Source organism: Lolium rigidum, chromosome 5, assembly GCF_022539505.1.
Source record: "Lolium rigidum isolate FL_2022 chromosome 5, APGP_CSIRO_Lrig_0.1, whole genome shotgun sequence".
Lineage (NCBI taxonomy): Eukaryota > Viridiplantae > Streptophyta > Magnoliopsida > Poales > Poaceae > Lolium > Lolium rigidum.
In genome coordinates this window covers 44,415,003-44,439,516 of record NC_061512.1, presented here as the reverse complement: position 1 = coordinate 44,439,516, position 24,514 = coordinate 44,415,003, and the positions used below count along the sequence as shown (strand labels likewise).

At 43.0% G+C, this 24,514-nt stretch overlaps 1 protein-coding gene and 2 long non-coding RNA genes across 4 annotated transcripts; 2 read left to right on the top strand and 1 right to left on the bottom strand.

The window, feature by feature from the left end:
• Window positions 1-10,262: 10,262 nt before the first annotated feature.
• On the top strand, window positions 10,263-11,836 carry LOC124654674. The gene is made up of 3 exons (XR_006988417.1): window positions 10,263-10,975; window positions 11,068-11,541; window positions 11,757-11,836. It is a non-coding gene; the product is annotated as an uncharacterized LOC124654674 (long non-coding RNA).
• Window positions 11,837-12,214: 378 nt separating this feature from the next.
• Window positions 12,215-15,020, top strand: LOC124654673 (trimethyltridecatetraene synthase-like). Of its 2 annotated transcripts, none has more exons than XM_047193670.1 (3): window positions 12,215-12,331; window positions 12,423-14,122; window positions 14,231-15,020. In XM_047193670.1, exons 2-3 carry the CDS (start codon window positions 13,214-13,216, stop codon window positions 14,861-14,863), a joined length of 1,542 nt encoding a protein of 513 aa, XP_047049626.1. In that variant the 5' UTR covers window positions 12,215-12,331; window positions 12,423-13,213; the 3' UTR covers window positions 14,864-15,020. The 2 variants fall into 2 exon arrangements, with proteins under 2 accessions (XP_047049626.1, XP_047049625.1); XM_047193669.1 differs by having other exon boundaries at window positions 12,407-14,122.
• A 5,049-nt stretch (window positions 15,021-20,069) lies between these two features.
• LOC124654765 lies at window positions 20,070-22,449 on the bottom strand. The gene is made up of 3 exons (XR_006988456.1): window positions 22,118-22,449; window positions 21,232-21,324; window positions 20,070-20,180 (listed from the first exon to the last, which is right to left on the bottom strand). It is a non-coding gene; the product is annotated as an uncharacterized LOC124654765 (long non-coding RNA).
• Between the last annotated feature and the right edge of the window lie 2,065 nt (window positions 22,450-24,514).

Genomic DNA, 24,514 nt, shown 5'->3' with positions numbered 1-24,514 from the left:
GGTCCTTCCTTCAGATTGTTGTGGTTGCTTCCCACAATTTTACTTCCTTCCTCAAGTGAACCTTCATCTTGTCTTCAAATCTTCAGAATTCGTCACTTCCTTACATGAATACCTTTACCCTCTAGACCTATAACATCAAGTAAGAGCTTGATATTGCAACATGCATTTGCATATCAAAGTCAAACTTCATGTATGGATCTAGTCAATCAATGAAAATCCAATAAAATCCAAGAATATTCAGCTTTGTGTTCATAATACACATCCTTATATGCCTGAATATAATAATTGGGTAAGACATCCCTAAACATCAGGTGTAGATGTGCAATATATAACACCACATAAGATAGGCTTAGGTTGTGATACTTAGCACTTATACGTGAATTTCTACTATTTGTCTCAACATTTATCTTAATTGCACATTTGCAATGAGACAAACTTGAAACAAAATGGCTTGGGGTAGTTGAAGTTAACCTAGTTTTCTTTGGAAGTACTAACAAAATAGTATACCCTATATGTGCTATTGAAGACTACTTCCTATAATACAATTATTTCTAATATGTCTACTCTAAACACATGATTGTTTAGAATATACCACCTATAACTCTAGGATTTCTCTATGTGATATGCTCTAAATAAGCCTTCTTTAAATTAAGGACTATGATTCTAACATACTTGGTACAGTTTCCAGGATTTTAAGGCCTAAGCTTTCGAACTATTCCCTAAATCCTTACTCCTTATCATTCTTTTGTTATCGTACTTATGATGTTCTACTCCATCATACCATGATTCTCAAGTGAATCATATATGATTACCCACTTTACCATGAAATGTAGAGTTGTATAACTCTTATCACTCTTCCTTACCTCCTATGATTGACTCATCATAGACATATACCACCTTATATAACTTATCTCTCTTACTTAACATCAGTCATTTGACATTTTTTTTTAATGACTCTTACTTAACTATAACTTGCATTGGTATACTTCTTCCAATAGGATATCTTCCTTATGGTTGTATCCTTTCTTTGGACTACCATGTATTGTATACCAACTGTGGTCTACTACCACCCATTATCTTAAGCTTCAATGGTGTTCTAATTATTTGGAATGAAGCAAGATAACTAATTAACCTTATTTAAGAAATATAGATAAGAAAGATTGACTCAAGTGTGTCAGGATTATTCTCAAGTGAATACCCATCTCAAGTCAAAATAATAGTTGGTTTAACTAAGACAACTTCCTATAGACACTACCAAACCTATAGGTCTCCTTTAAAGGGTTTTAATCCTAAGGTCAAAGCATTTGCTCTGATACCAGCTGTGGTGACCCAGCGTACCACTGCATGGTGTAGTACACAAGTCGTTGACATAACACAAGTGAAACACCGTTCCACCCATATTACATCTCTCAGAGTGGTACAACAGAAACATATGCGAGTCCAAGGTATGTCTATAGAAGTACACACGAACAATTTACATAAGATCCACACACCCTCCTACTTTACGGTGAGGTAAAACTTCAAATAAAGCTCCGGAAGAACGAATCGTAATCTATCTTATTGCTAGCTTAAGTTCGGGAGCTACTTGGCTTGCTATAGAAATCTAGCTACTTAGGTGCTAGGATTAGGGAAAGATTCCCTTCTATTGCTAGTCTAGGTTTCCATTATAACCGATGCAGGAGTTGACTCCATTGACTTCGTTGATTGGATTCTTCATCTTGTTGCGAGTTGACTCCTTTGTCTTCGAGTTCCACGGTAGTTTCTCCTTCGGTGCATTGCTCTAAGAAGGGGGTTCAAACGAGATAGAATGAGTACGAGCGTACTCAGCAAGTTCATATTAGGAAATATGTGTATCATGCACTAGCTACAGCCATAGACCGGAAAGTCATAGGCCAATGCAAGTTTTTGTAAACATTTCTTCAAAAGGTTTATTTTATTCGAAAACTATGCCCGTCGGTCTTCACGAGTTGACTAGAACTTCATGGAGTTCCTTTCCTGCCGCGTTCGCAGTTCCCTTCCCGGAACAGGGAGTGACAGTCACAATTCAGTATCCTCTGCAGAGGTGCGTTACTTTTCCCATAAGAGAACTTATCCTTGATGCCTTGCCGAGACGCGTTTCTCGTCCACACTTCCTTGGTGTGGGGCCGGGTGTAAGATCCAAGCCCATCACCGCCTTCTCCGCGACCTCGCGGACCCACCCTTTTGTAAGTCTGTCCTCTCCTATATCTATGGGTAGACCGACCCAGGCCTTTGTTCTCACCTTTACCAATAAGGTAGGCCGTTCCGAACAATTAATATGCCCTGTCCTATACACCATAGATAGACCGATCCGGACAACCCTTACAATCCTTCATAGACCAATAATAAGTCTACCCTCTCCTGTATCTAATGGTAGACCATGCAGGACCACATGTCCCCACCTTTACCAAAGATAGACCGATCCGGGCAACCCTTATCACCAGTCCGTTGGCATGCGAGAGGGAAAAGATACAGTCGACTTCCCGGAGCCATTATAGATCTTATGGTTAACGCGATATGTACGGCGCTAGAATCACTCGGACGGCATTGGTACTTAATCCTAGATGAATAGTACCCGTGCAATGGAACCTCCACCAAACATCACATACCATGGTTCCATTGCCCACCACATAGTCATATTCATAATTGTAAAATAATATTTGCCTTTCAATGCAAGAATGATAAGTATAGTACTTTGCATATAATTTGATAAAAATAATCAAATGACATGAGCAAGCGATGAACTTGCCTTTCTTGACTGCAAGATTATGCAGGCAAAAGCTTCGATACGTGAGAACTCCAAATGCTGAAATACCATCATCGTCCGGTAAGGACAATGTTTAAAGAACTGGCAAAGATGCTATAATGCATAATATGAGATGCAATCGTCCCGAGCGTAACCTAACCTCGATGATTTAGGATGGATGAGTTGTAAAGATTTCTTTAGGGTTGGTTGCACTTTTAGAATGGTTCTCAAACAAGGTTCTTATTAGGGTTTGGTTATATTAGCATCATACCCAAGTGATATAAGACATCATAACAATCATACACATAAGAATAGTGATGGAATAGTATGTAAAGAACAGTTGTCAATTTTAAGTGCTACATATCATGGTTGATGATTACTTATACTATACTTCAAAAGAATAACTTTTGAAGAACATGTTGTTTAAGAAATATTTAGTATTTCAAAGAAGGATTAGGGCTTCTAAGGTTTGATCGACATTTGTACTTCAAAAGAATAACTTTTGAAGAACGAGGTTAAATAAGAACAAGAACTACTATAATTAGGGGCTATGGCTTCTAGGGTTTACTTATTAGATTCGTTTAGTTCTCTAATAGGAACTAGTTGGGTTGTTAAATAGAATTGGTCTATACATAGCAAGTATTAATAATTTATTACTATGGTTGATTATGGGTATCATATCAAAGAATGATGGTCAAAGTGTTGCTATAAGTTAGGGTTTACTATGGCTTCACATTTGTTTCACTAAGTAATGCTTAATAGCTTCTAAATTAGATGGTTTATCTCTTCCTGACTAGGGTTCAGTGGAATAGGAGCATGTGATGTGTATTACTACACAAGATATTGGTACTAGGATTGATCTCCATGGTTCTTCTAGGGTTTGATGGTTTAGGAGTATCTCAATGGTGTGGTATATAAGAATGGTAATCAATAGTGCTAACATGTGGTATCAAGCTAGGGTTTATATCTAGGTGGTATAAGTGGATCATATAGGTGTTAACCAAAAATAAAGACATGGAATGATGGCCTCATGTGATTTGTACCTAGTTTTATTTTAGTGGATCATGAGTATGTACTCATTGGTTGTTTATTAAAGTCTTATATGTAAAGGTGAAGTGGCTATGATCATATGGGCTAAACCACTAGGGTTTTAGGATTGGAACTATTTTAGGATGATCATATAAAATCATGAGGTTGGTCTTTTATTTATTTGAGAACTAGGTTCCTAAATTGTGATATAATTCTTAAAGTAATAATTGGTAACAAAGTTGAAATTATTAATCACTTTGATATAATAATAATAATGGATTTAACATTGTATTATAAAGAAAATAGGATAAATACTATTAGGGTTTAGGGTTTTAATTGAAGTAATGGTCAATTAGGATTCTCATGTGATTAAACATAACCATTAAGAAACAATTGTTGTTTTATATGGCATATTAATGTGAAGTAATATTTAATATTTTATTTATGTGAATAATTGAAACAAGAAATTATCTTCTTAGTTTTTAGTTTTAATAGTTTAAGATTTAAAATTTGGTCTTCTAAAATTTTAGAGGAAATTCATATTGTTGTTCCTTTAAACTTTAAGTATTTGTTTTTTCTATTTTATTTATAGAGGTTATTTTATGATACTCACTTCTACTTATTGTTTTCTTTATTTACTTAAATGTTTAAAAGATTTTTCCTAAAAATAAAATAAAAAATAAGAAATAAAATAGACCAAGTGGTCTGTTGGGCTGGCCCAATTGGTTTGGTCCAAACCTGGCCCAGCCGAGTTGATCTGGTTGGGTCAGGTGAACCCAACCCTGACCCGGCCCCTCGGTCCCTCGTCGACATCCTCCTCTCTCGTTCCTCTCGCTCCTGCTCAGGCGACCATGGCTCCGCCGCGCCGCCTCCCACTCCTGCCCGATTCTCGTCCTCCCCGACGCCGGTGTGGTGGGGATATGGACCGCCTCGTCGTGCTCTACCCTTCTATCCAAATCGATTTGATTTTCCCCACTCTTTTCTCTGGATCCCGATCCTCGGAACCCTAGGTGGTCACCGACCAGTCCGGCCGCCGTCGCCACCACTTCGGGCTGGCTCCGGGCGTCCCTGCGACACCTCGACTTTCCCCTCATAACCTTCATCGGCATCATCCTCACCACGCCCCGTAACATGCTCGACGGCCACCCTAGCCGTGGCTAGGTCGCCGGTGTGGGTTCCGGTTGCCACGCCCCCTGCTGCTCGTTTCACCGCCTACGAGCACTACTTCGTTCTTCTTGAGCTCTTGTCTTTGGTGGAGTGGTGCTAGTGTGGTGTGGCTCCGGTGTTGCTCGTGGTGGTGGTGCTTCGTGGGCTGCGGTGCTCGACCTCGATGGACGGCGCCATAGACGCAACCTCGGCGTCGGTGTATCGGTGGTGCTTGTCGCTGTCCTCACGGCATCCTCGACCTCGACGCCGGCGGGACGGCGTCGCCGACGCAACCCCGGCGTCGCCTACTGTGCTTATATCTCTGCTGCAATCACGGTGAGATAATTCACTCCCCTTTCACTACTCTCTCGTACTCTCTATGGCTATGAAGGGTGGTATGTGCTGCAATATTGTTGCTTGGTCTAGTTGTTGTATGCCGATGTTGATCCTCAAATGATATTACTTGTTAGATCATCTAGTGTCTTGTGCTTAATATGATCCCTACGGTTATTGCATCTACTCGCCTGAGATTGGTAATTCATATGTGAACTGAAATGCTTCCTTTTTGGATGGATTAATCCTCCAAAGCATGTGTAGTCTGTGGGGGCATGAGTCTGACAAAACTGAATGTATAATTTCAGTTAAGGATTTGGTTACATTTGTTTTTATCTCAAGCATGTGTTGAGCTATGGCAATATACCAGTATTGATGTGTACAGAGACCTGATTTACTTGATGCTTGTTGTGAGCTTGTATGCATATTTGTGATAGTTTTACTGGGAGATTTGAGATGATCCATTAATTGTCACGTGATTCGGTATGTGTGGAGCAAAGTTAATTCCGTGGTCATCCCTCGATGGGTTAACTATCTGCTGCTACTTGGGTTACTTGGTTGGCTCGGGAATAATTCCTGGACCCCAAATAAACCCTTGTAACCTGTTGACAAAGGATGGCTGCTTGAATATGATCTAGCTGTCGGTTAGCAGACTAATAAATGATTTTGGTATTGTTGGATTTTACTTGGTGGATCTTGCTGTCCCATTTTCTTAGCTATAAACTGATAAGAACAGATTATATGCTGGATCTTGTAGCCTTGCCGATGATGCAAAGGCTGAGGCATAGATTTAAAATAAGAACAGATACTATGATGTGGCTTTTCTTCTCTGTGATGATTCTTGCATAGCACCTCTATGCAATATCGAGAGAAATCCATCTCTCTTGCTCTCCTAGGTGAAAACCTAGTCGAAGGGTAATTTGATGGAATGATTTTTATTCCTTTTGTTTTCCCCGCAGGTTTGTATGCAACCTAAAGATAATATACCAGGATCTATTAATGACAGTGATAAGCTTCTACCTGCTGCTTTCTGTATCCTGATCTTGCTCTTGTAGCCTCTGGGATACCCTTGGCATACTTGCTCCTACTACCTTCTTGATAGCTCCTTGATCTGCTTCCTTATGATCTTGGTTTCTTGCTGTCCTAAGATATATGGGTGTGTTCTTGTGATTCTAGCTTATCAGGATAATTACTGATGTGTGATCAAAAGTTGCTGGTGTGTCCTTTGTCAAATCAGAGGACAATGAATCCGGCTAGAGAGCTGTGTGTGTCAAAGCATCTGCTGGTACAGCCTATGTGCTGTTTATATACTGATGGGCTGCTGTCTGTGGTGGTGACAACACCCCATTTGCATGTGTTGAGTATGCTGCTTGTGTGAGTGTTCCTGTTGGCTATGTGTGTGACAAAGCACACGAGTGTGCATGTTGTGATCGTGTCTTGCTTAGAGATGACCTCATCTCGATTGTACAAGTTCCCATGTTGATTTTCTTTTCCTCTAGTGCAAGGCATCTCAGGTTGATCTTATCCCTTGCCCGACCATGCTTTGCCTTATTTTGGTACTGCCAAGTGTTAATTCTTATGAGTTGCTACATGTGAGCTTTGCATTATAACCTGTGGAATTAAATTGTGTGGCTAATGATCATTCATCTTGACCATCTAATGTCAATGGTGAATTACTTTATGTAAATCATATGGCTTATTTAAATAGGAACTTGGCTAGGTTAGAGGGATTAATTGGTTGCCTTTGTTGCCTAAAATAAGTGGATCCAATATTGTTACCCCTTTTCTCTTATTTGACATGGATCAAATATTGTCACTTGTCCCTGTTGCCTGTTTGCTCATTGATGCCTAATGATATAGAATGATCCATTGATCCCTCTTATGATCCAGGGATGATATATAATTCCCAAAGATGCCTATAAACTGAAATTGATCCCTCTAAACCACAACTTAGATATTAGGACAAGTTTCTAATATCTAGTAGTCGAGTTCCGATATCAAAATGCCTCATCTTTGATGATGGCGACATTTTAACCATAACACCATTTGTTTTCCTTTTGTATTTGCTTATTTTTCTTTTGCAGGAAAAGAATAAGAAGATTGGGAGATATTTGGAAGATGAAGATTTAGTTTAGGATTTCCCTTTATTACTTTTGTAATCTTCTATTTCTTTTCCAACATGTATTATTCAATAAATGTTGTAAATGAAATACTTATGTGAAATATTATTTGTAATATTTGATTCTCATTTCTACTTATATTTACTTTGTATTTATATAATTGTTTAGAATTCAAATTCCAATTCAAATTATTATTTGGATTATGTCTTTCATATTTGAATTTGAATTCAAACTATTTCCCTCGAAAACATAATAAATCAACAAAGGTCATGTCGAAATTTATCGCACTTGTGTGGATGACACACATCAATTCCATCGACACAAGAGAAACCTCGATCACTTTGTGTTTTAGATGAACGCGCGAAAATCCCCCGGATTTTCTATGCATGAATGCAGTGCACACTCTCGTGTTCTCTCTTTTTCTTGCCTCTAAACCTGGGATATTACACGTTAAAACTTTCCAAATTTGAAAATTCAAAATGTTTTAACTTTCAAACGACAACTCCAAATTAAGATTCGCTTTCACCAATAAATCCGTCTCGACGAGATCTTCAAAACTAGCACCCATGTTAATATGTTTCGACAAACATTTTTCTGGTTAAAAGTTATCAACCCTCTCTATTTGAATAATCAACCCCTCCGTAGTTGAGTGATCAATGGTAAATGTATAAAATTATCAACCTGGTGCAGGCTATTGAGGGAAAGTTCTGCATGCATGCACAAATAGACAAATCTGCTGATGTCAGCGGAATCTTTTTCAAATTTGAAAATTAAAAACATTTTAACTTTCAAACGACAACTCCAAATTAAGATTCGCTTTCACCAATAAATCCGTCTCGACGAGATCTTCAAAACTAGCACCCATGTTGATATGTTTCGAGAAATTTTTTTTCGGGCTAAAAGTTATCAACCCTCTCTGTTTGAATAATCAACCCCTCCGTACTTTAATGATCAACGGTGAATGTATAAAATTATCAACCTGGTGCAGGCTATTGAGAGAAAGTTCTGCATGCATGCACAAATAGACGAATCTGCTGATGGCAGCGGAATGTTTCCCAAAATCTGAAAATTCAAAACGTTTTAACTTTCAAGCGACAACTCCAAATTAAGATTCGCTTTCACCAATAAATCCGTCTCGACGAGGTCTTCAAAACTAGCATCCATGTTGATATGTTTCGAGAAACTTTTTTCGGACTAAAAGTTATCAACCTTCTCTGTTTTGAATAATCAACCCTCCGTACTTGAGTGATCAACGGTAAAATGTATAAAATTATCAACCCCAAAGTTAATTTTATTTTAAACATTTTAGCGAATCTTGTTTAGTTTAGAAGCTATCAACCCGGTGTCCTGATATTTATCAACAGTAGATATGAATAACTACCAACCCTAAAAATCTAAATTCATTTCGAATATTTTGGCGACTCTTTTTAGTTTACAAGTTATCAACCCGGAGTCCCGTTATTTATCAATGGTAATTATAAATAACTATCAACCCTAAAAAGTATTTCATTTAGAATATTTTAGCGAACATTTTTTTTATTTTACAAGCTATCAACCTGGTGCCTCGTTATTTATCAACTGTAAATATAAATAAATAATAACCCTAAAAATTATTTCATTTAGAATATTTTAGCGACTCTCTTTTAGTTTACAAGCTATCAACCCGGTGACCCGCTATTTATCAATGGTAAATATAAATAAATATCAACCCTAAAAATTTAATTTCATTTACAATATGTAGCGACTCTTTCTTTATTTACAAGTTATCAACCCGGTGCCCCGTTATTTATCAACGGTAAATATAAATACCTAGCAACCCTAAAAAAGTAAATTTCATTTAGAATATTTTAGCATCTTTTGTTAGCTTACAACTTAAAATAATACTTAATTTGAGTAGCAAGTGGTAGTTCATTTGAGTTGCAAGTAGATCTTTCCACCCGTTATTTTCCCCCTTAAAAACCACAGGCCCAAAAAAGGGAATTGCAAAAGAATCCCCTTAAACATGAATTACCGTACGAAAAAAACCTAAAAGGGAATTGCTAAAAGAGAATTGAGAGTCTGCCTCGTGCTGAAGAAAAAGAGTGAGATGCTATGTGTATGCCCAACAACTTACGAAAGCGTGCTGAAAAGTTGGCTCATTAAATGCAAATACATGAGATGATTTGTGCATGTGCATGCATGCAGTGTGAACGCTCTTGGCTGCATGCAACTTACAAAGTAGTAATACAAGCTGTTAGTGTGAACACATGTGAACGCAACTAAACACTAGGTGATAAAAAGGAAATTGACTCGCTATGCGAGCGTTTCCGCGCCGCGGAAAGTGATTGCTCGAGCGATCGATAGTCAGGGAGGGGATTCGCCTTGTATGTACTTCCAAATTCTGTCTCTCAAATACTTAAATGAGCCATTTTTGCAACTCCCAACCTCTGTTCGCATGCCTAGATACCTCTCAGTAAGCGACTCATTTTGTACCTGGAGGATTTCTTTTATCTCTCCCCTCATTGGTTCTGGCACCTTTTTTTTTATTGAACTCAACATCTATTATAACAGGCAAGCAAGCCGCCTCATTATTGATGATTTGTCCTTATTAATGCGTTGTCCCGAAGCATATATTGGTATAGATATCACCGAGCTGCGAAACTGGGTTATCAGCCCATTAGTGCGCCCACTTGCACAGCTCGGTTACGGCCCACGTCGACAAGAAGGCGAGAGAGTCCAAGCAGTTCGTTCTCTTTTTTTTTTTTTTTTTTTTGCGGGTCAAGCAGTTCGTTCTCGCACCAGCCATCTCCAGCTTGGACTACCCCACGGGAGCAGCGACGACGGCGCACGCCCATGGCCGCCCACCGCCGCCGGAGTAGGGGGGGGGGGAGTCCTCGGCCGGAGCAGCCTCCTCCTCGTCCTCCCCAACGCCTCCGGCGTCATGCTCGGCCCTAACGGCGCGGTTTTTGTCTCCTCCGGGATCCCCGACCTCGGCAGTAAGCATGCCCATATTCCTTCTCGCTCTCTTCAGTCATGATGCAAGATTTTGCAATCGGGCGGAAGTTGTGATAGAGCTTAGGTGCAATGATCATATGGAGTAAGACCATTTTCTCTAGTTTGAACTTTGAATCTTGCGACTTGGGTGTGAACTGTGAATTAGATTCCTTAACAAGTGCTACAGATTTACTTTTGCGCAATAACAAGTACTACTACAGATTACCTGCGTACAGATGATTATGTATGCCATGAGAGATTATTCTTGGGGCCAGGAGAGTACAAGGACTTTTTTTAGCTGAAAGAAAAATGTGCTGTCCTATTGGGTTGTCGATTTGTCGTGATTTGTCAGGTTTTGTTGCAGTGATTCTGGGTGGCGGTTTCGTCATCCGTTTGGTTGTGAACTTGTGATGGTCATGGAGGAGTCCGACGTGCCTCACCACCTCCTCCTTCTCCGGGCTTTTATTTCGCAGGGTGTTGTGCACAAGCAGCCCCTGCTCTTCGCAAGGCCTATGAAGGAGCCCTGCTCATTCCTCGGCGCGCTGCCTGCTCCAATCAGTTCCTTGAAGGAGGAATCATGTCAACGAGCGATAGAGGAGCAAGTGTTAGTGTATGTCTTGTGGACAAATGTGTTTTACAGGGTTCTTATTTCTGTAGCACCGTTCTTCATTTCTGTATTGAGTTGGATATGTTATTGTGCAGGATGAGGGTTTGAGGATCGCTTGGCAGTACAGGAAATATTTTGGGGACGAGAGGACCTCTGGTGCTAAACACAGAGGTGGTACACTGATATATCTCTTTCCTTTGTTTGTGTCGGTTTTCACTGGATAATCTGCTACTTTTCAAACAAAGCAAATATTATATTGCCTGTGTAATTGCTTCCTGATGCTAATGGGTTGACAGCTATCTTTTTATTGCCTATTATAGTTTGCTTGCATAAGCATCATTTCTGGAACTGATATAAGTTATGCTATCATTATTGTATCACAAGATGTTTGCGAAAAGAGCTGACCCAGTTAGTATTGTTGCAGACAGCAAGCAGGAGTTCAGTAATGATTTTGATTTACGGAAGCGCTTGGAACAACATTTACTTAATGCACAGCATACTGCTCAAGATGTAGACACTCTCAGTGATCTCTAGAATCGTTGTTCCACTTTTTTATACAAGCATCCAAGGTGAGGTTAATTCTTGGATCTGTGATTGAAAATTTTATTCTCAAGGAATACCATCTAAAGTACCGTGTTATCGCATATTATTCTACGTCAACGTGACATTAATTGTCTATAGATCCGCATGATGTTTATTTTTAAGTAACACAATTGTAGTTGTCTTAAACCGCATGCATCTTGCTTGTACTGCTTGTTAACACTCTTGGATTTCCTGTATTCAGAAAAGATGGTGGAACTCTGAATGCTGGACGAATTGCTATATAGTCTCTGTGTGCACCACAGTGTGGATATTTTGTAAAGGCAAGTATTTGATTGAAATGGTATATGGTTGGTTACTTGCTTATGCAGTGTGCCTTAAAAATTGGAGCCCATTTATGTCCTTTCACCCTTCCAAATTAATACTGATGTAGTTGATCATATTCGTACGCATTGCAGGACTGGGACATGGTCTCGTTTCTAGATCACTGAAGGCTACGATGCGCGCTTCTAACATCGTTGCCGTCATGACATTTCCATACACAGTCTATCAGATTCCTTCTGCAAGATGGCAGCATCTGGCAGACACGCTGTTGTCGAAAAAGCAATTCCAGGCAAGCCTAACACTTACAAATCTTTCTCCCGATCGCAATTTCAAATCCCAATCATATGTAGCCTGACTGTTCATATACTTGGCCATTAGATGAGGACAAGGACTTGACGAAACTCCTCACAGGATATCAGGAGATGGTTGGTTTTCTGCGTGTTCATAAGGGGGATCCCTTCATAAGGTGGCATAGACCAAGTGACCAACAGCCAGGTACCCACGTTTTTGTAGCTACTATAAGCAAACTTTGTGCTCTCTTGTTATGACGCCTTCTACACTGACGAGCAGGTTCCTGTGATATTAGAAGCATCCACATTTTCTCTGAAGCTGTGAAAGAGGAGGTCCCTGGTGCTTGAACGGTTGAATGAGGCCCCGTGGATGGCTCGAGCGGGCCTTCATCTGGTGCATCAGGCAGTTGCTCCTCGTCGGCCCAAGGCTCACAACTTGATTTGTAGATTGGGTTGATGTCACTTAGGCAGCCGATGTGGTGAGTCCTTTTCTCATTTTTGTTGTTATCTGGTGCGAGTTGTGCAGCATCTTATATTAGTCCTTCTTTTCTCCCTTTTTTCTTGGGCTGGTCTTAATTTCTTTTCTCCTTTTTGTCGTTATCTCGTGCAACTTGTGGAGGATCATGCATTAGCCCTTTTTCTCCTTCTTGCCTATGCAAATCTGTACTTTTGCAATATATACAAATCAGGGGCGTGCTCTACTGCCACCTTCCTGGCCCAGTCCCCAGTCTCACCCAAGACTGACTTACGCAACTCCACGCATATATTCATTAAACTTTCAGTCAGCTAAGAAAGAATCAGAGAAGAACAATCGAGCTGTCATCATCATGTGGCGTGATGATCACATTTTTTATGGAAGATGTCCCATCACTTAGCCGCCCTGTTGATTTATTATACAATCTCCATCTCCATCTGTCATGAGTCATCACTCATCAATCGTAAGTTATTAGCACTTGCTCAGTCACATAGCCAGCTATTGAAGTTCCACCCAGCGAGCGTTTGACCAGTCACTTAGCCAGCCACATATATATTCATAAGTGGACGTTTGGTACCCAAGAAATCACTGGCGGTTCCCAAGTCGATCCCAATGGAGCTACCACCATGGGTGCCCTTCTTCGCCGTCGTGCTTGCAACAGTGCTCTTCCTGGCAACCATTCTCCGTCGTGGTGGCCACCGCGCATACAGGCTTCCTCCTGGACCTAAGCCATGGCCGATCATCGGCAACCTTAACCTCATGGGCGCGCTCCCGCACCGCTCCATCCATGCGCTCTCCAACAAGTACGGCCCTCTCATGTACCTCCGATTCGGCTCTTTCCCTGTCGTGATCGGATCGTCAGCGGAGATGGCCAGGTTCTTCCTCAAGACCCACGACGCAGTGTTCATCGACCGGCCTAAGATGGCCGCTGGCAAGTACAACACGTACAACTATAGCGACATCACTTGGTCCCCGTACGGCGCCTACTGGCGCCAGGCACGCAAGATATGCCTGACCGAGCTCTTCAGTGCCAAGCGACTGGAGTCGTACCAGTACATCCGCACCGAGGAGATGCGCGCGCTCCTGCACGATCTGCATGAGGCCTCCGGGCGCGTCGTGGTGCTCAAGGAGTTCTTGTCCACCATGAGCCACAACGTGATCACCCGCATGGTGCTGGGCAAGAAGTATCTGCACACCAACGAAGGGGACTCCGGGACGACGCTGGAGCAGTGCAAGTGGATGATCGACGAGTGGTTCGTGCTCAACGGCGTGCTCAACATCGGTGACTCCATCCCGTGGCTCGGCTGGATGGACCTGCAGGGGTACATCAAGAGGATGAAGAAGCTGAATAAGATGTTCGATGGGTTCCTCGAACATGTCGTGGAAGAGCATGAAGGGCGACGCCGCCTCGAGGGGGATAGCTTCGTGGCAAAGGACATGGTCGACGTGCTGCTGGAGATAGCCAGCGACCCCAATCTCGAGGTACAGATCCACCGGGATGGGATCAAGGCGTTCATTCAGGTACGTCTATTCAGTAATTAAAGGAGCTTTACAGATAAAACATTTCCGACCGTGTGGATGCTAAGTTCCGAACAATTAACTGCATACGAATAAAACTGCATCATGCAGGATCTCATCGCGGGCGGGACAGAAAGCTCGGCCATGGCGGTTGAGTGGGCAATGTCGGAGATGCTCAAGAAACCCGAGCTGTTCGCCAATGCCACGGCGGAGCTGGACCGCGTGGTGGGGCGAGGCCGCTGGGTGACTGAGGAGGACATCCCGAGTCTCCCCTACGTGGAGGCAATTGTCAAAGAGACTGTGCGGCTGCACCCGGCAGGGCCGATGCTAGCGCCTCGCCTGTCGCGCAAGGACGCCTCCGTTGGTGGCTACGACATCCCTGTTGGCACACGCGTGTTCGTTAGTGTGTGGGCCATCGGCCGCGACCCGGCGTTGTGGGATGCCCCGGAGGAATTCATGCCGGAGCGGTTCCTCGGCAGCAAGATCGATGTAAAGGGGCATGACTTCGAGTTGCTGCCTTTTGGGTCCGGACGGCGGATGTGCCCTGGGTACAGCCTCGGGCTCAAGGTTATCCAGGTGAGCCTGGCCAACCTGCTGCACGGCTTTGCCTGGAGGCTCCCCAACGGCATGGTGAAGGAGGAGCTAAACATGGAGGAGATATTCGGGATGACCACGCCGCGGAAGTTCCCGCTTGAAGCCGTCGTGGAGCCTAAGCTCGCCGCTCACCTCTACACCAAGGCTTGATATGAGTATTGAGATTAGAGGTAAAAGCTAGCCATGACCCATGTTTAGCACATGCATCCTCTCACATGCTCACGAGAGCTCCTAAACAGACTAGACTGCTGCATATGCAACTAATATTAATTTTTGGAAAAAAAAACATGTCAAACTGTTTCTCACTTGTCGAGTTAGAAGTAATTACTTCTCATTTTCAACCAGCATTTATATATAGCCGTCCTAAAAAGATGTTCTCATCCTTTTATGCACGCATCTGAATGTCTGAAAACAGAAATAGCTACGAGAAAGCAGAACTAAAATTAGATGGATCAATTAGACCCAATTAATTCAGGCAACCACAAACCGAACATGAAAACATGAAATAATCTACTGATCTCAAATTTTGGTTGGCAAATTTGCTCTATCAGCTTTTAAAAACAAATCTAGGGTACGAACCGGTACGTGCAAAGACAACAGGAGCGGCAGCGGAAAAAGCTACAAACCCATCTAGGGTTTCGTCCTCCTCGCCGGCGATACCGCTGGTCCGCTCCGCCTCCGGTGGCCTTGGGGCCTTGGAGGTGTGGCGGACCACGGTCCCTCGCCGGCGGGGAGTTTCCGTTCTTAATTTAGTTTGCTTTTCAGTCTCTTCTTTGGGATGGTGAGGCGGCGGCTACATCCTGAAGTCACAATAAGGTCCTCCCCGTCCTATCCTCGCTCCGGCGGTGCATCTAGCGCTGGCGGAGGGCGCGTGGAGTTGTGTGGCCGTCGAATCTCCTGGGATCCGGTCGGTTTTTGTGTTTGTTGGTGTGGTTTCATGTCAGTCTCTTCCGATCTACGCATCATTAGCGATGGTTGCTGCTCTAGTGCGTTGGTCCTTTGGGACCTTAGCACGATGACTTCCCGTCTATCTACTACAACAAGCTCTACTACGACAAGCTTTGCCTGACTCCGGCGATGGAGGGGCGAGGACAGCGGCGTGCCTTCGGCTCGTGCTAGTGTCTGTAGTCGTCGCTAGGTGGTCCGAGTACCAATTTGTAATTTTCTTTACTTTTTGGGCTATTTGTACATGATTATTAATAGATCGGTGGATTTCTCGCAAAAAAAAAAGAATGCTTGGACCAATTTTACATGACCTAACTAGATGAAGAGGTGTGCTAGCTTCACCACGCCACCTATATTTCGTTTTGGTACACTGTGGCCAGAGAGTGGTGGAGTTTTGGGAATATGAAGGATGCATTAAGAAATGCATGTGGTGCTCGCAAAGACAGAAAGTGGAGCCTGTAGGGTGGCCTGAAATTTTAGTTCCCCTATAACTGGTAAAAATAGTATTAGGTGATCACATAGTGGCATGTTGAAGGTGCAAAAACATATCCGATGAGCTAGCGCTTCATTCATAATAATAAAGAAAATTCATGTTTGCTTTTTATCAAGTATGGTGCCCCTCTCAATGTTACCAACTGTCAGTCTGCCATGGATATTTTATGAAAGAATAAGAAGTTCTACCATCAGAAAGCAACAGGAAGACAACATTTGCTCTAGATCTAAGCTAAGAGACAACCGTGTTAAAGCCCCGGCATGCCTTCAGTCGCACAAGAAACAGTACAGCAAAAAGTTGACTTGCACTCTAAAATGATATCTGTAAATTACAATGGCGGAGCTTTAATAACATTTGTCCTTATCAAATCAGTTGCAAATATAGTTATCAAGCGAGCAGACCCAGCAGGCAAAATGGTTAATTAACAAATTATAATTTTTAATATTAGCTTCATTGTAGGTCTATACCTCGGCTAGATCATCAATAAATCAATCCCTTAATTCGGCATTTCATAGGATGCGTTGTGGTCTGTTGTAAACAGTATCAAAAGAATACCGTAGTATATATTAAGGTAACAGAAACAAGATTTATCAAAGAGAAAATCGATCATCTTTAACATCAAAAAATAAAAAAACTTGACAAACAAATGTTCAAAGCTGAACTCATGCAACTCGCTCATTGCCAACTGGAAATATCCCTAAAAGGACACACCAATGGAAGCATGTTTAAACATGCTACACGCATACATCATAGTTCTGAGCACCTCTTACAATCTAAGAAAGTATTCATCACGAATAGGAGGGTGTGCACAATAAGCCCGCCTATTTTTCACATGTGCTCATTTTTCCGAAAATATAGTACTAAGTAAAATGATCAATCATCTGACCGTTCATAATGAAGCAGATATAAAGGACCATCTTTCTAAGAGAAGAGGTCGGTACAATTACCCATATTTGAAGTAGGTTCAGCAAAGGTTGATTGGCGACGATCTGCGAACTTTGGTGCAGTAAAAGATTCACTGGTGAAGTCGATGGCCCTGGACTAAGGTCTACCGCAATAGTAGCCTGATCGTTACTCGTGTTTTTGGTAGCATTAACACAGCGTCATATGCTCCAAGATCAAGAATTCTCATGTCAGTAAGGAATGTATGTCCTTGCGTCCACCATTGCAGGCCTAACACTTGAGAATTGGATTCCATAAGCTGTCCGTTAGCAATCTTAACTGACACAGTTGGAGCTGGAGAGATTGTACAACCAGCCCTGGTGGCAAAGGATCTGGTGACAAATGTATGTGTACTACCTGAGTCAATTAGCAGAATCATAACTTGATTTCCCACAAGTGCTCTTAGTTTCATTGTCTCACCTGTGTCAGTACCAGCCACAGCATTAAGAGATAACTGACAATAGGCTGGAACAGGAGTTTCGTCCAGTAATTCAAGCGCCACCACAGCATCGTTGGACAATACTTCACCAAATTCTCCCACTTCTATGGTAAGCAACTGAGCGGATCTTTTACACTGATGGTCTTTAGAGTACTTGTCACCACACTTGAAACACAAGTTGTTAGCGCGCTTGAAATCCCTGAGATGCCTTTCTCTGTTAAAATCAACCCTGACGACGCGGCCAATCACTTTTTGGTGCCGCTGGAGCAGTGATTGCAGGAGTATGAGGAATAAGCTGTTTAGAAGGTGCAGGTGGTCAGCCTCTAGGGCGATGATGCTCAGCTTCTTCCTGAATCCGAGCAAGAGATGCTACCCTAGTGATGCTTGTTGGTCCTTGCAGCCGCACTGCGCATATAATCTCATCACGGAGGCCAAACACGAATTGACTGACAAACCAACGAGGGCTAAGAGAGGAATCAAGAGCAATGAGGTGATACATGCATTCTTCAAAAGATTTTCTGTATTCTGCAACGGTACCAGTCTGTTTCAGTTGCAGCAGAGTAATCATTTGCCCATCATAATCATCAGCGCCAAATTCCTCTACCAAGGCTTGAATAAAACTATCCCAATGAATCAAGCGATGTTGGCGTTTATAAGACTGAAACCAAAGTGCAGCGTGCCCTTCCAAGTGCAAAGTTGCTGAACTGGCCCAGTGATGCTCCGGAACACGGTACATGTCAAAGTATGTGTTGCACAGATCAATCCATAGGAGTGGCGAATCACCTGAAAATCGTGGAAAATCGTGGCGGCGTGGCCGTACTATGTAGTCCCCAGTTGCACCCGGTGCGCTCCTCCATCGACATCGCCGGCCGGAGACGAGGGAGCCGTGACGTACCCAGTTGCTGTCCTTCCGCCCGCCGGCGAGGTGTCTATCAGTGGTGGGCCGTTGTTGGTGAGACGCGCGGTAGTCACCCCCTTCTGCGTCTGCAAGTTCTCGGAACGAGGTGGTGCGGTCGGCTTCGTTGGTTCAACGAGGCGGCGTTTGACGCCATCCAGGTCATCCCCGAAGTCCTCGATCTGCTTCCGAAGTCCTTGTACGTCACCGGAGACGGTCTGCACCTCCACCCTCATCCCGCCAAAATTTCTAACCAAATCCTCAATCGATTTCTGCAGCGCGTCCATCCTTGTCAGCACGGCTCGTCTCCTGGGCAGATTTAGACGGCGCCGTCGCGGCTCACCTCTGAACCGAACCGAACCTCGATCAGGATTTCGAGCAGCGTCACCGTAGCGACACCACACCTTTCACGGTGGAATTTACCGGTCCGAGCTCGAGAATCTGGAGCGCGAGCGGAGCGAAATCTAGCTCTGGTACCAGATTGTCATATCCCTGGATTAGATCAAAGGGGAACAGACTGGGAGGATGAGAGTTCAGATACGATTTCCTTCAACATGGTCCATACAGCAGCACACACACGTCCTTATAACCTGGACGGTACACACCCAGGTTTCACACAGGATTTACACATCTAGTCAATATCTGCCTGACAGATGGGCCCATCTTCGCTCGCCTGGTCCATCTCCTGTTGACCTGGCGACTGGATGTCCACCTCGTGAATCACAGGTGTGACAAACCGTTATCGACGTGCTGGTTGGACTCGTTAGTGTGTAAACTTATGGCGGCTAATTGATCGGAAGTAAACATGCTAGCACTTATAGATGTGTCATCTCCCCTACTTTAAAAGGGCGAGAGTATCCCATCCAACAAATCTCAGCCTTTCAAAGCATATATCTAACGTCTGAAATTGCTCACATCTTTTAACGAGCGGACCAGGGAACGAGCGGACCAGCGAAACAAAACCGTCTCCACCGATCCATCCACGATAAAATATGATCGTGCTGAACTAACCGTTCCAAACGTTACGCACCAGGACCTCTCGCCATCCACCGCGCCGCCGCCTGCCGCCCTCTCGCTCTCGCCAGCCTGCCGCCTTCTCGCCATTGTCGCCCAGCCAGTAGTTCAGCACGTCCATCACGTCCAGCACGCTTCCTCTCGCCGTGGTCGCCCGGAACCGCGCCGTCCTCTCGCCCTCGACAGCCTGCCGCCCTCTCGCCATTGTCGCCCAACGGCAGTTCTCGACATCCAAGCACCATCACATCTTGCCGTCGTCGCCCGGCAGCGTCCACATCTCCTCTTCCAAATCGCCTTCCTCTCGCCGCCGCCGCCCTCTCGCCATTGTCGCCCGGCAGCAGTTCTCGACATCCGAGCACCATCACATCTTGCCGTCGTCGCCCGGCAGCGTCCACATCTCCTCTTCCAAATCGCCTTCCTCTCGCCGCCGCCGCCCTCTCGCCATTGTCGCCCAAGCAGCAGTTCTCGACGTCCGGCACGCCTCCCTCTCGCCGTGGTGGCCCAGTAGCGTCCACATCTCCTCTTCCAAATCGCCGCCATCGCCCTGCTGCACTATCACCGTCCACGACGAGTCCTCTCGCCGTCGTCACACCGCTGCCCAATCGCTTCCGGGCAAGCCCTCCGCCCTCCACGCAAGGGAATCAAGGACGCCGTCCACGACACAGAATCCACGCCGCCAACACGCCGGGGACTAGGCCAAACTGCACAACTTTCTTCAGGTTTCTTCAGACAATCGGCCCTGCAAAGAGAAGAAGCATCAGGTATCATATGCAAGAATCTCCCGATAAACAATTAAAAGCTATACTCGCCCTTAGCTATATCTACATATTATGCTAATGCTAATGAGAAGGGGTTCAAATTAACTTGAAAAAAGAACTCTGGAAGAAATGATCACTATCATATAAACCACAAAAGGTAATCTACCCCTGGAAATATTACCACTTTAAGAAATAAAAATATTGCCACGATTGTGTTTAACAATCATTCTGCTTCATTTGAATGTCCAATAAACATTTATCATGCTAGCCCCTGGTTGCTTCTTTATAGATTTGTTTCATGCTCATGCTATAAAGATGTGGATATTTTTTTTGAGAAAACGCAAAGGACCTTTGCGTTTCATTTCATTGAAAAGATAGAAAGTTATTTACATCCTCCTAGGAGGCAGAGTAGGGTACAAAAGCATGAACATCAGTGCACATCCCAGGTGGGTGGCAGCACGACTCGTAGGCCCTGAGCCCCTGCCCTAGCCCAAGTCCTAAGCTCATCCTTGATGTTTTGCAGCAAGAGTTGCAAGAAAAGATGTGGATATTTACAACAAGTATGGATGATCACAAAGTGCAAGAACCAGCGTTACACCATATAAGTACTGGGAATATTTGGTTAAGTACCTCATCAAAAGGTACAGATGCTGGTTGAAACAAGTATCTCTTTGTGCAAGCGATGGGAAAAACCAAATGAACATGGTTTACCAATTCTAAACAAAAACTTAATGACGCAACAATTGGAATCCTTTAGAAAATGACAGGTAGCTTTCTTTGATGTTAATGCCTATCAAAATATAATACCAAACAGTTGCTTGTCAAAGCTGAGAATAAAAAAAGCATCCAACTGAAGTTTTATTAAGCTAGGTCATTATCTAAAATCTAAATGTAGCCAAATCTAAATTTACAATAATATAAAAGGAGACAAAGCTAACAGAATTCTATGAGAGGTGTAATCCTCACCAATGAGGGGTAACCTAACAGCATTTCATGAAAATCAAGCTAAATAAAGATTTAACTCACTCTTACCTGCTGAAAATATACTGGTAACGTGATACTTCCACACAATCCTGGAACCCTAACTATATCCTTGCGGGATGGCCAATTGATGTCATCTTACTCCTGGCGATCAAAACCAAAGAGTATGTTCGCACTAAAGTTAACCATACTCGGGAGTCATTTCTTGTATCAATAAGCGAAAGTTCCATGTGGAGATGTAATGGTGACTATGATGTCAATCAGTTACCTATATGCAAATATAAATTAAAGCTAAAAATACAATATTTCACAATTATTCATTGATGCTATTACAATTTGCTAGCTGGAAGTTTTAATGCCTCTTAATTTTACAGGGTAGAGGAACCTAAATTTGGTATGGCATCTTCCTCCCGGGCTCCATTCCAAGATATAACCAACGGGCAAAGTCAAGGTAGCTGATCGTTATTAATTGACATTCGTTATTATCTGACATACTAACTTGTCATGTGTATGCAGATTCTAAAGAGGTCAAATGTTATGCCTGTGGTCAGATTGAGTTTAGAATCTGCTGGATGAATAAAAATGGCAAAGGTACAAGAACCAATCAGTCAAAATACTTAATGGCAAAGGTTATCAACTGTATCATGTACCTACGCATATCCTAAAGAAATAAAGAGGTAGAGGGACAGAGAACGGTATGCACTATATAGAGATAACATCCTAAGTAGACAACAAGAGTCCTGTGAGAATAAAAAAGCTTGTGCCAAGCCCTCCTCAGTAATGAGGACCAACTACTTTTATTGTCATATGCATTCTGATATTGTTAACTACTTTTATTGTGTCATATATGCAGAACAAAATAAACTAAAGCACAGAGTGCTAGAGAAATGTTTTAATGTGCAGAGAACAATCGGTACAAGTGTCTATAGAAGCTTACGCTTCCTCCACCAGTGCAGAGATTTCTTTCTTAACCGGCAGAGATGCTAATGTGTCATACCTGAAAGTGTATGAGGAATTAGTGGTGCCATGCTGCAAAAGCAAAACAGGGATGAAGAGTAACCCAGTCTGAAAATTACCAATTTATGCAAACTGAAATGCAAGATTTAAGCAAAATATACTCATTTTAGCTGTATAAAGCTCATAATAGAGGATCTCCCTTTGGCCCTATTTCTTTCAATCCTTGTTAGTGAAACAATTCTCTGCTAAATAAGAGTAATCATACAAATTAGCATGAGATTCCAATTGACAAAACTAAGTCCGATTAAAATTTCCCGAAGCTCGAGCAACTATGATTAAAAAACATGCAACAAATGCTTTAGATATCAGTTCATCGAAGCTCTAGCTTCCATGACATTATTTAGTGAACCTCATTTTGGTTGTGTTGCTTTCGAGCCTTATTGACAAAAATGATGTGCTAAACATGAATTATATTGAAAAAAATTAGCAGTAGTTCCCATGGTGGCAAAACATAACTGAAACTTCAGGACAAGAAAATTGAGACGAACTAAGCCCATCCTCATATCAATCTCGGAAAGATCACCCTGGCCCAAACGGAACGGTAGCTCGGAATGAGGAATTGCAAGAGGATTTGACCTTCTATTTTTGGTGGCCGGCGATGTGGGGCCCTCTGACGTGTGATGGCCGCGACCCCGATCCGGTGAAGGCCAGTCCCACGCCTCCGCGACCGCGTCCAACGGCGCCTAGCGATTGCTCGCCCGCGAGCATGCCGAGCTCGAGCGCATCCGCGTATGCATCCGAGATGACGCCTAGCGCTGGCTCGCCAGCGAGCGTACCCAGCTCGAGCGCCTACTCTAGCACTTGCGCGACCGGATTAGACGAGAAGCGGCAGGACGCTGATAGTGGGGACGAAGGGGAGGGGGGGAGATCGAGAGAGCAGCAACTCGCCATTCCAGTGGGGGGCAGGGGAGGTAGGTGACGAAGTGTGGGCATTATCTCTTCTTTTTTTTCTTCATTCGAGCCTGTCCGATTTTTGCTTTTCATTTCATTTTAGAGATAGAGCTTATCTGACTAGCTGTGTCTCTGTGCGATCTTCCCGTACAACAATGGAGCGTGTGCCTGTCACAAGGTTTTAAAAAGAAATGTTCATTTCTGATTATTTGATGGTTTTGAAAGTTTTTTTAAAACTATTTATATTAATTAATAATTATTTTTAATATGTATTTAAATTTCAGAATCGTGCATGCCATCCTATGGTTTAAGTGAATGTTAAATTCCATGAAATAATTCATGAAAAATATTTTATCCGACACTTCTGCGTATATTTCGCTACCTACCTATTTCAGTCATAATTTGAAAACTAGCCATGACTACCACTTGATAGATTCATATGGCACGTTTTACAAATAAACCACTCTTCATAGTGGTTTATTATGGTTATCCGCTCTCCTTTTATGAAGGGAGTAGTTATTATTTTTGTGGACTCGGAAATTAATGATGATAATTTTAGAATTCGATACTTGGAGAATGATGAAGACGACACGGATACCACAGATTGTAAAATGTGATCGATACTCGAAACTGAATGATCATAATATTAGAAATCAATGCTTGGCGAATGACGGAGACTGGCTTGGAGAATGTTGCTTAATTTTTTAAATAGTTGTGAATTTAACTAATTATAAAATACGAATATGATTGTGAATTTTATGTGAAAACATGTGCAAGCTAAAAAAGAAATAGGATTCACAATATTTTTTATGACACGGTGTGAGACGTGCGTTGCACGTGCAACCTTACTAGTCCAGAAAAGATGTGAGCCTGACCTCGTCGGTTGAAGTAATAGCGCCTTGACGATCCTTCGTGAAAGTCACCATGGAGCCTTCAGATATTTTTTCCCTTCCTCTGTAACTTCTTGAGGCCATCTTTCTTCTTCCAAGCCGACTTCATGTTGCTTTTGGTAATATTGGTTGGGGAAATATTCGCCGGCTTACTATGGGGCGGGGAGAAGGCAAGCCACATATGGATTGATCCCTAATTCAGCTATTTTAGTGTAGCAAGTCGATCTCTTCCTAGTGTCGGGTGTTGAATGCCTCAAAGGTTTGGCATTGCTCCTCTCAGAGTTCTTGAAAGGTGGGTCGTATGATGTTCTCATAGGCTATTTCAGCCGGGTAAGAGATTTTGTCACATCAGAGTCGCCAAAATGTGTTTTGTCGAAACGCGTAACACGAACACATTGGAGTGTACCCTCGACGCCGGTGGTAATACATGCAAGATAATCCGGCTGACACTTTCGAACCTGAAGCCCCAGTTCCTCAGAATGGGCCCTATCAGAGGTTTAGGTGACAATGGGTTGAACTAAGTCAACATGACCGCC

Coding starts and splice junctions, on each gene's coding strand:
- LOC124654673 (XM_047193670.1), top strand. CDS start 13,214: ATGGAGCTACCACCATGGGTGCCCTTCTTCGCCGTCGTGCTTGCAACA. Junction 14,123..14,230: donor GGATCAAGGCGTTCATTCAG/GTACGTCTATTC, acceptor TGCATCATGCAG/GATCTCATCGCGGGCGGGAC.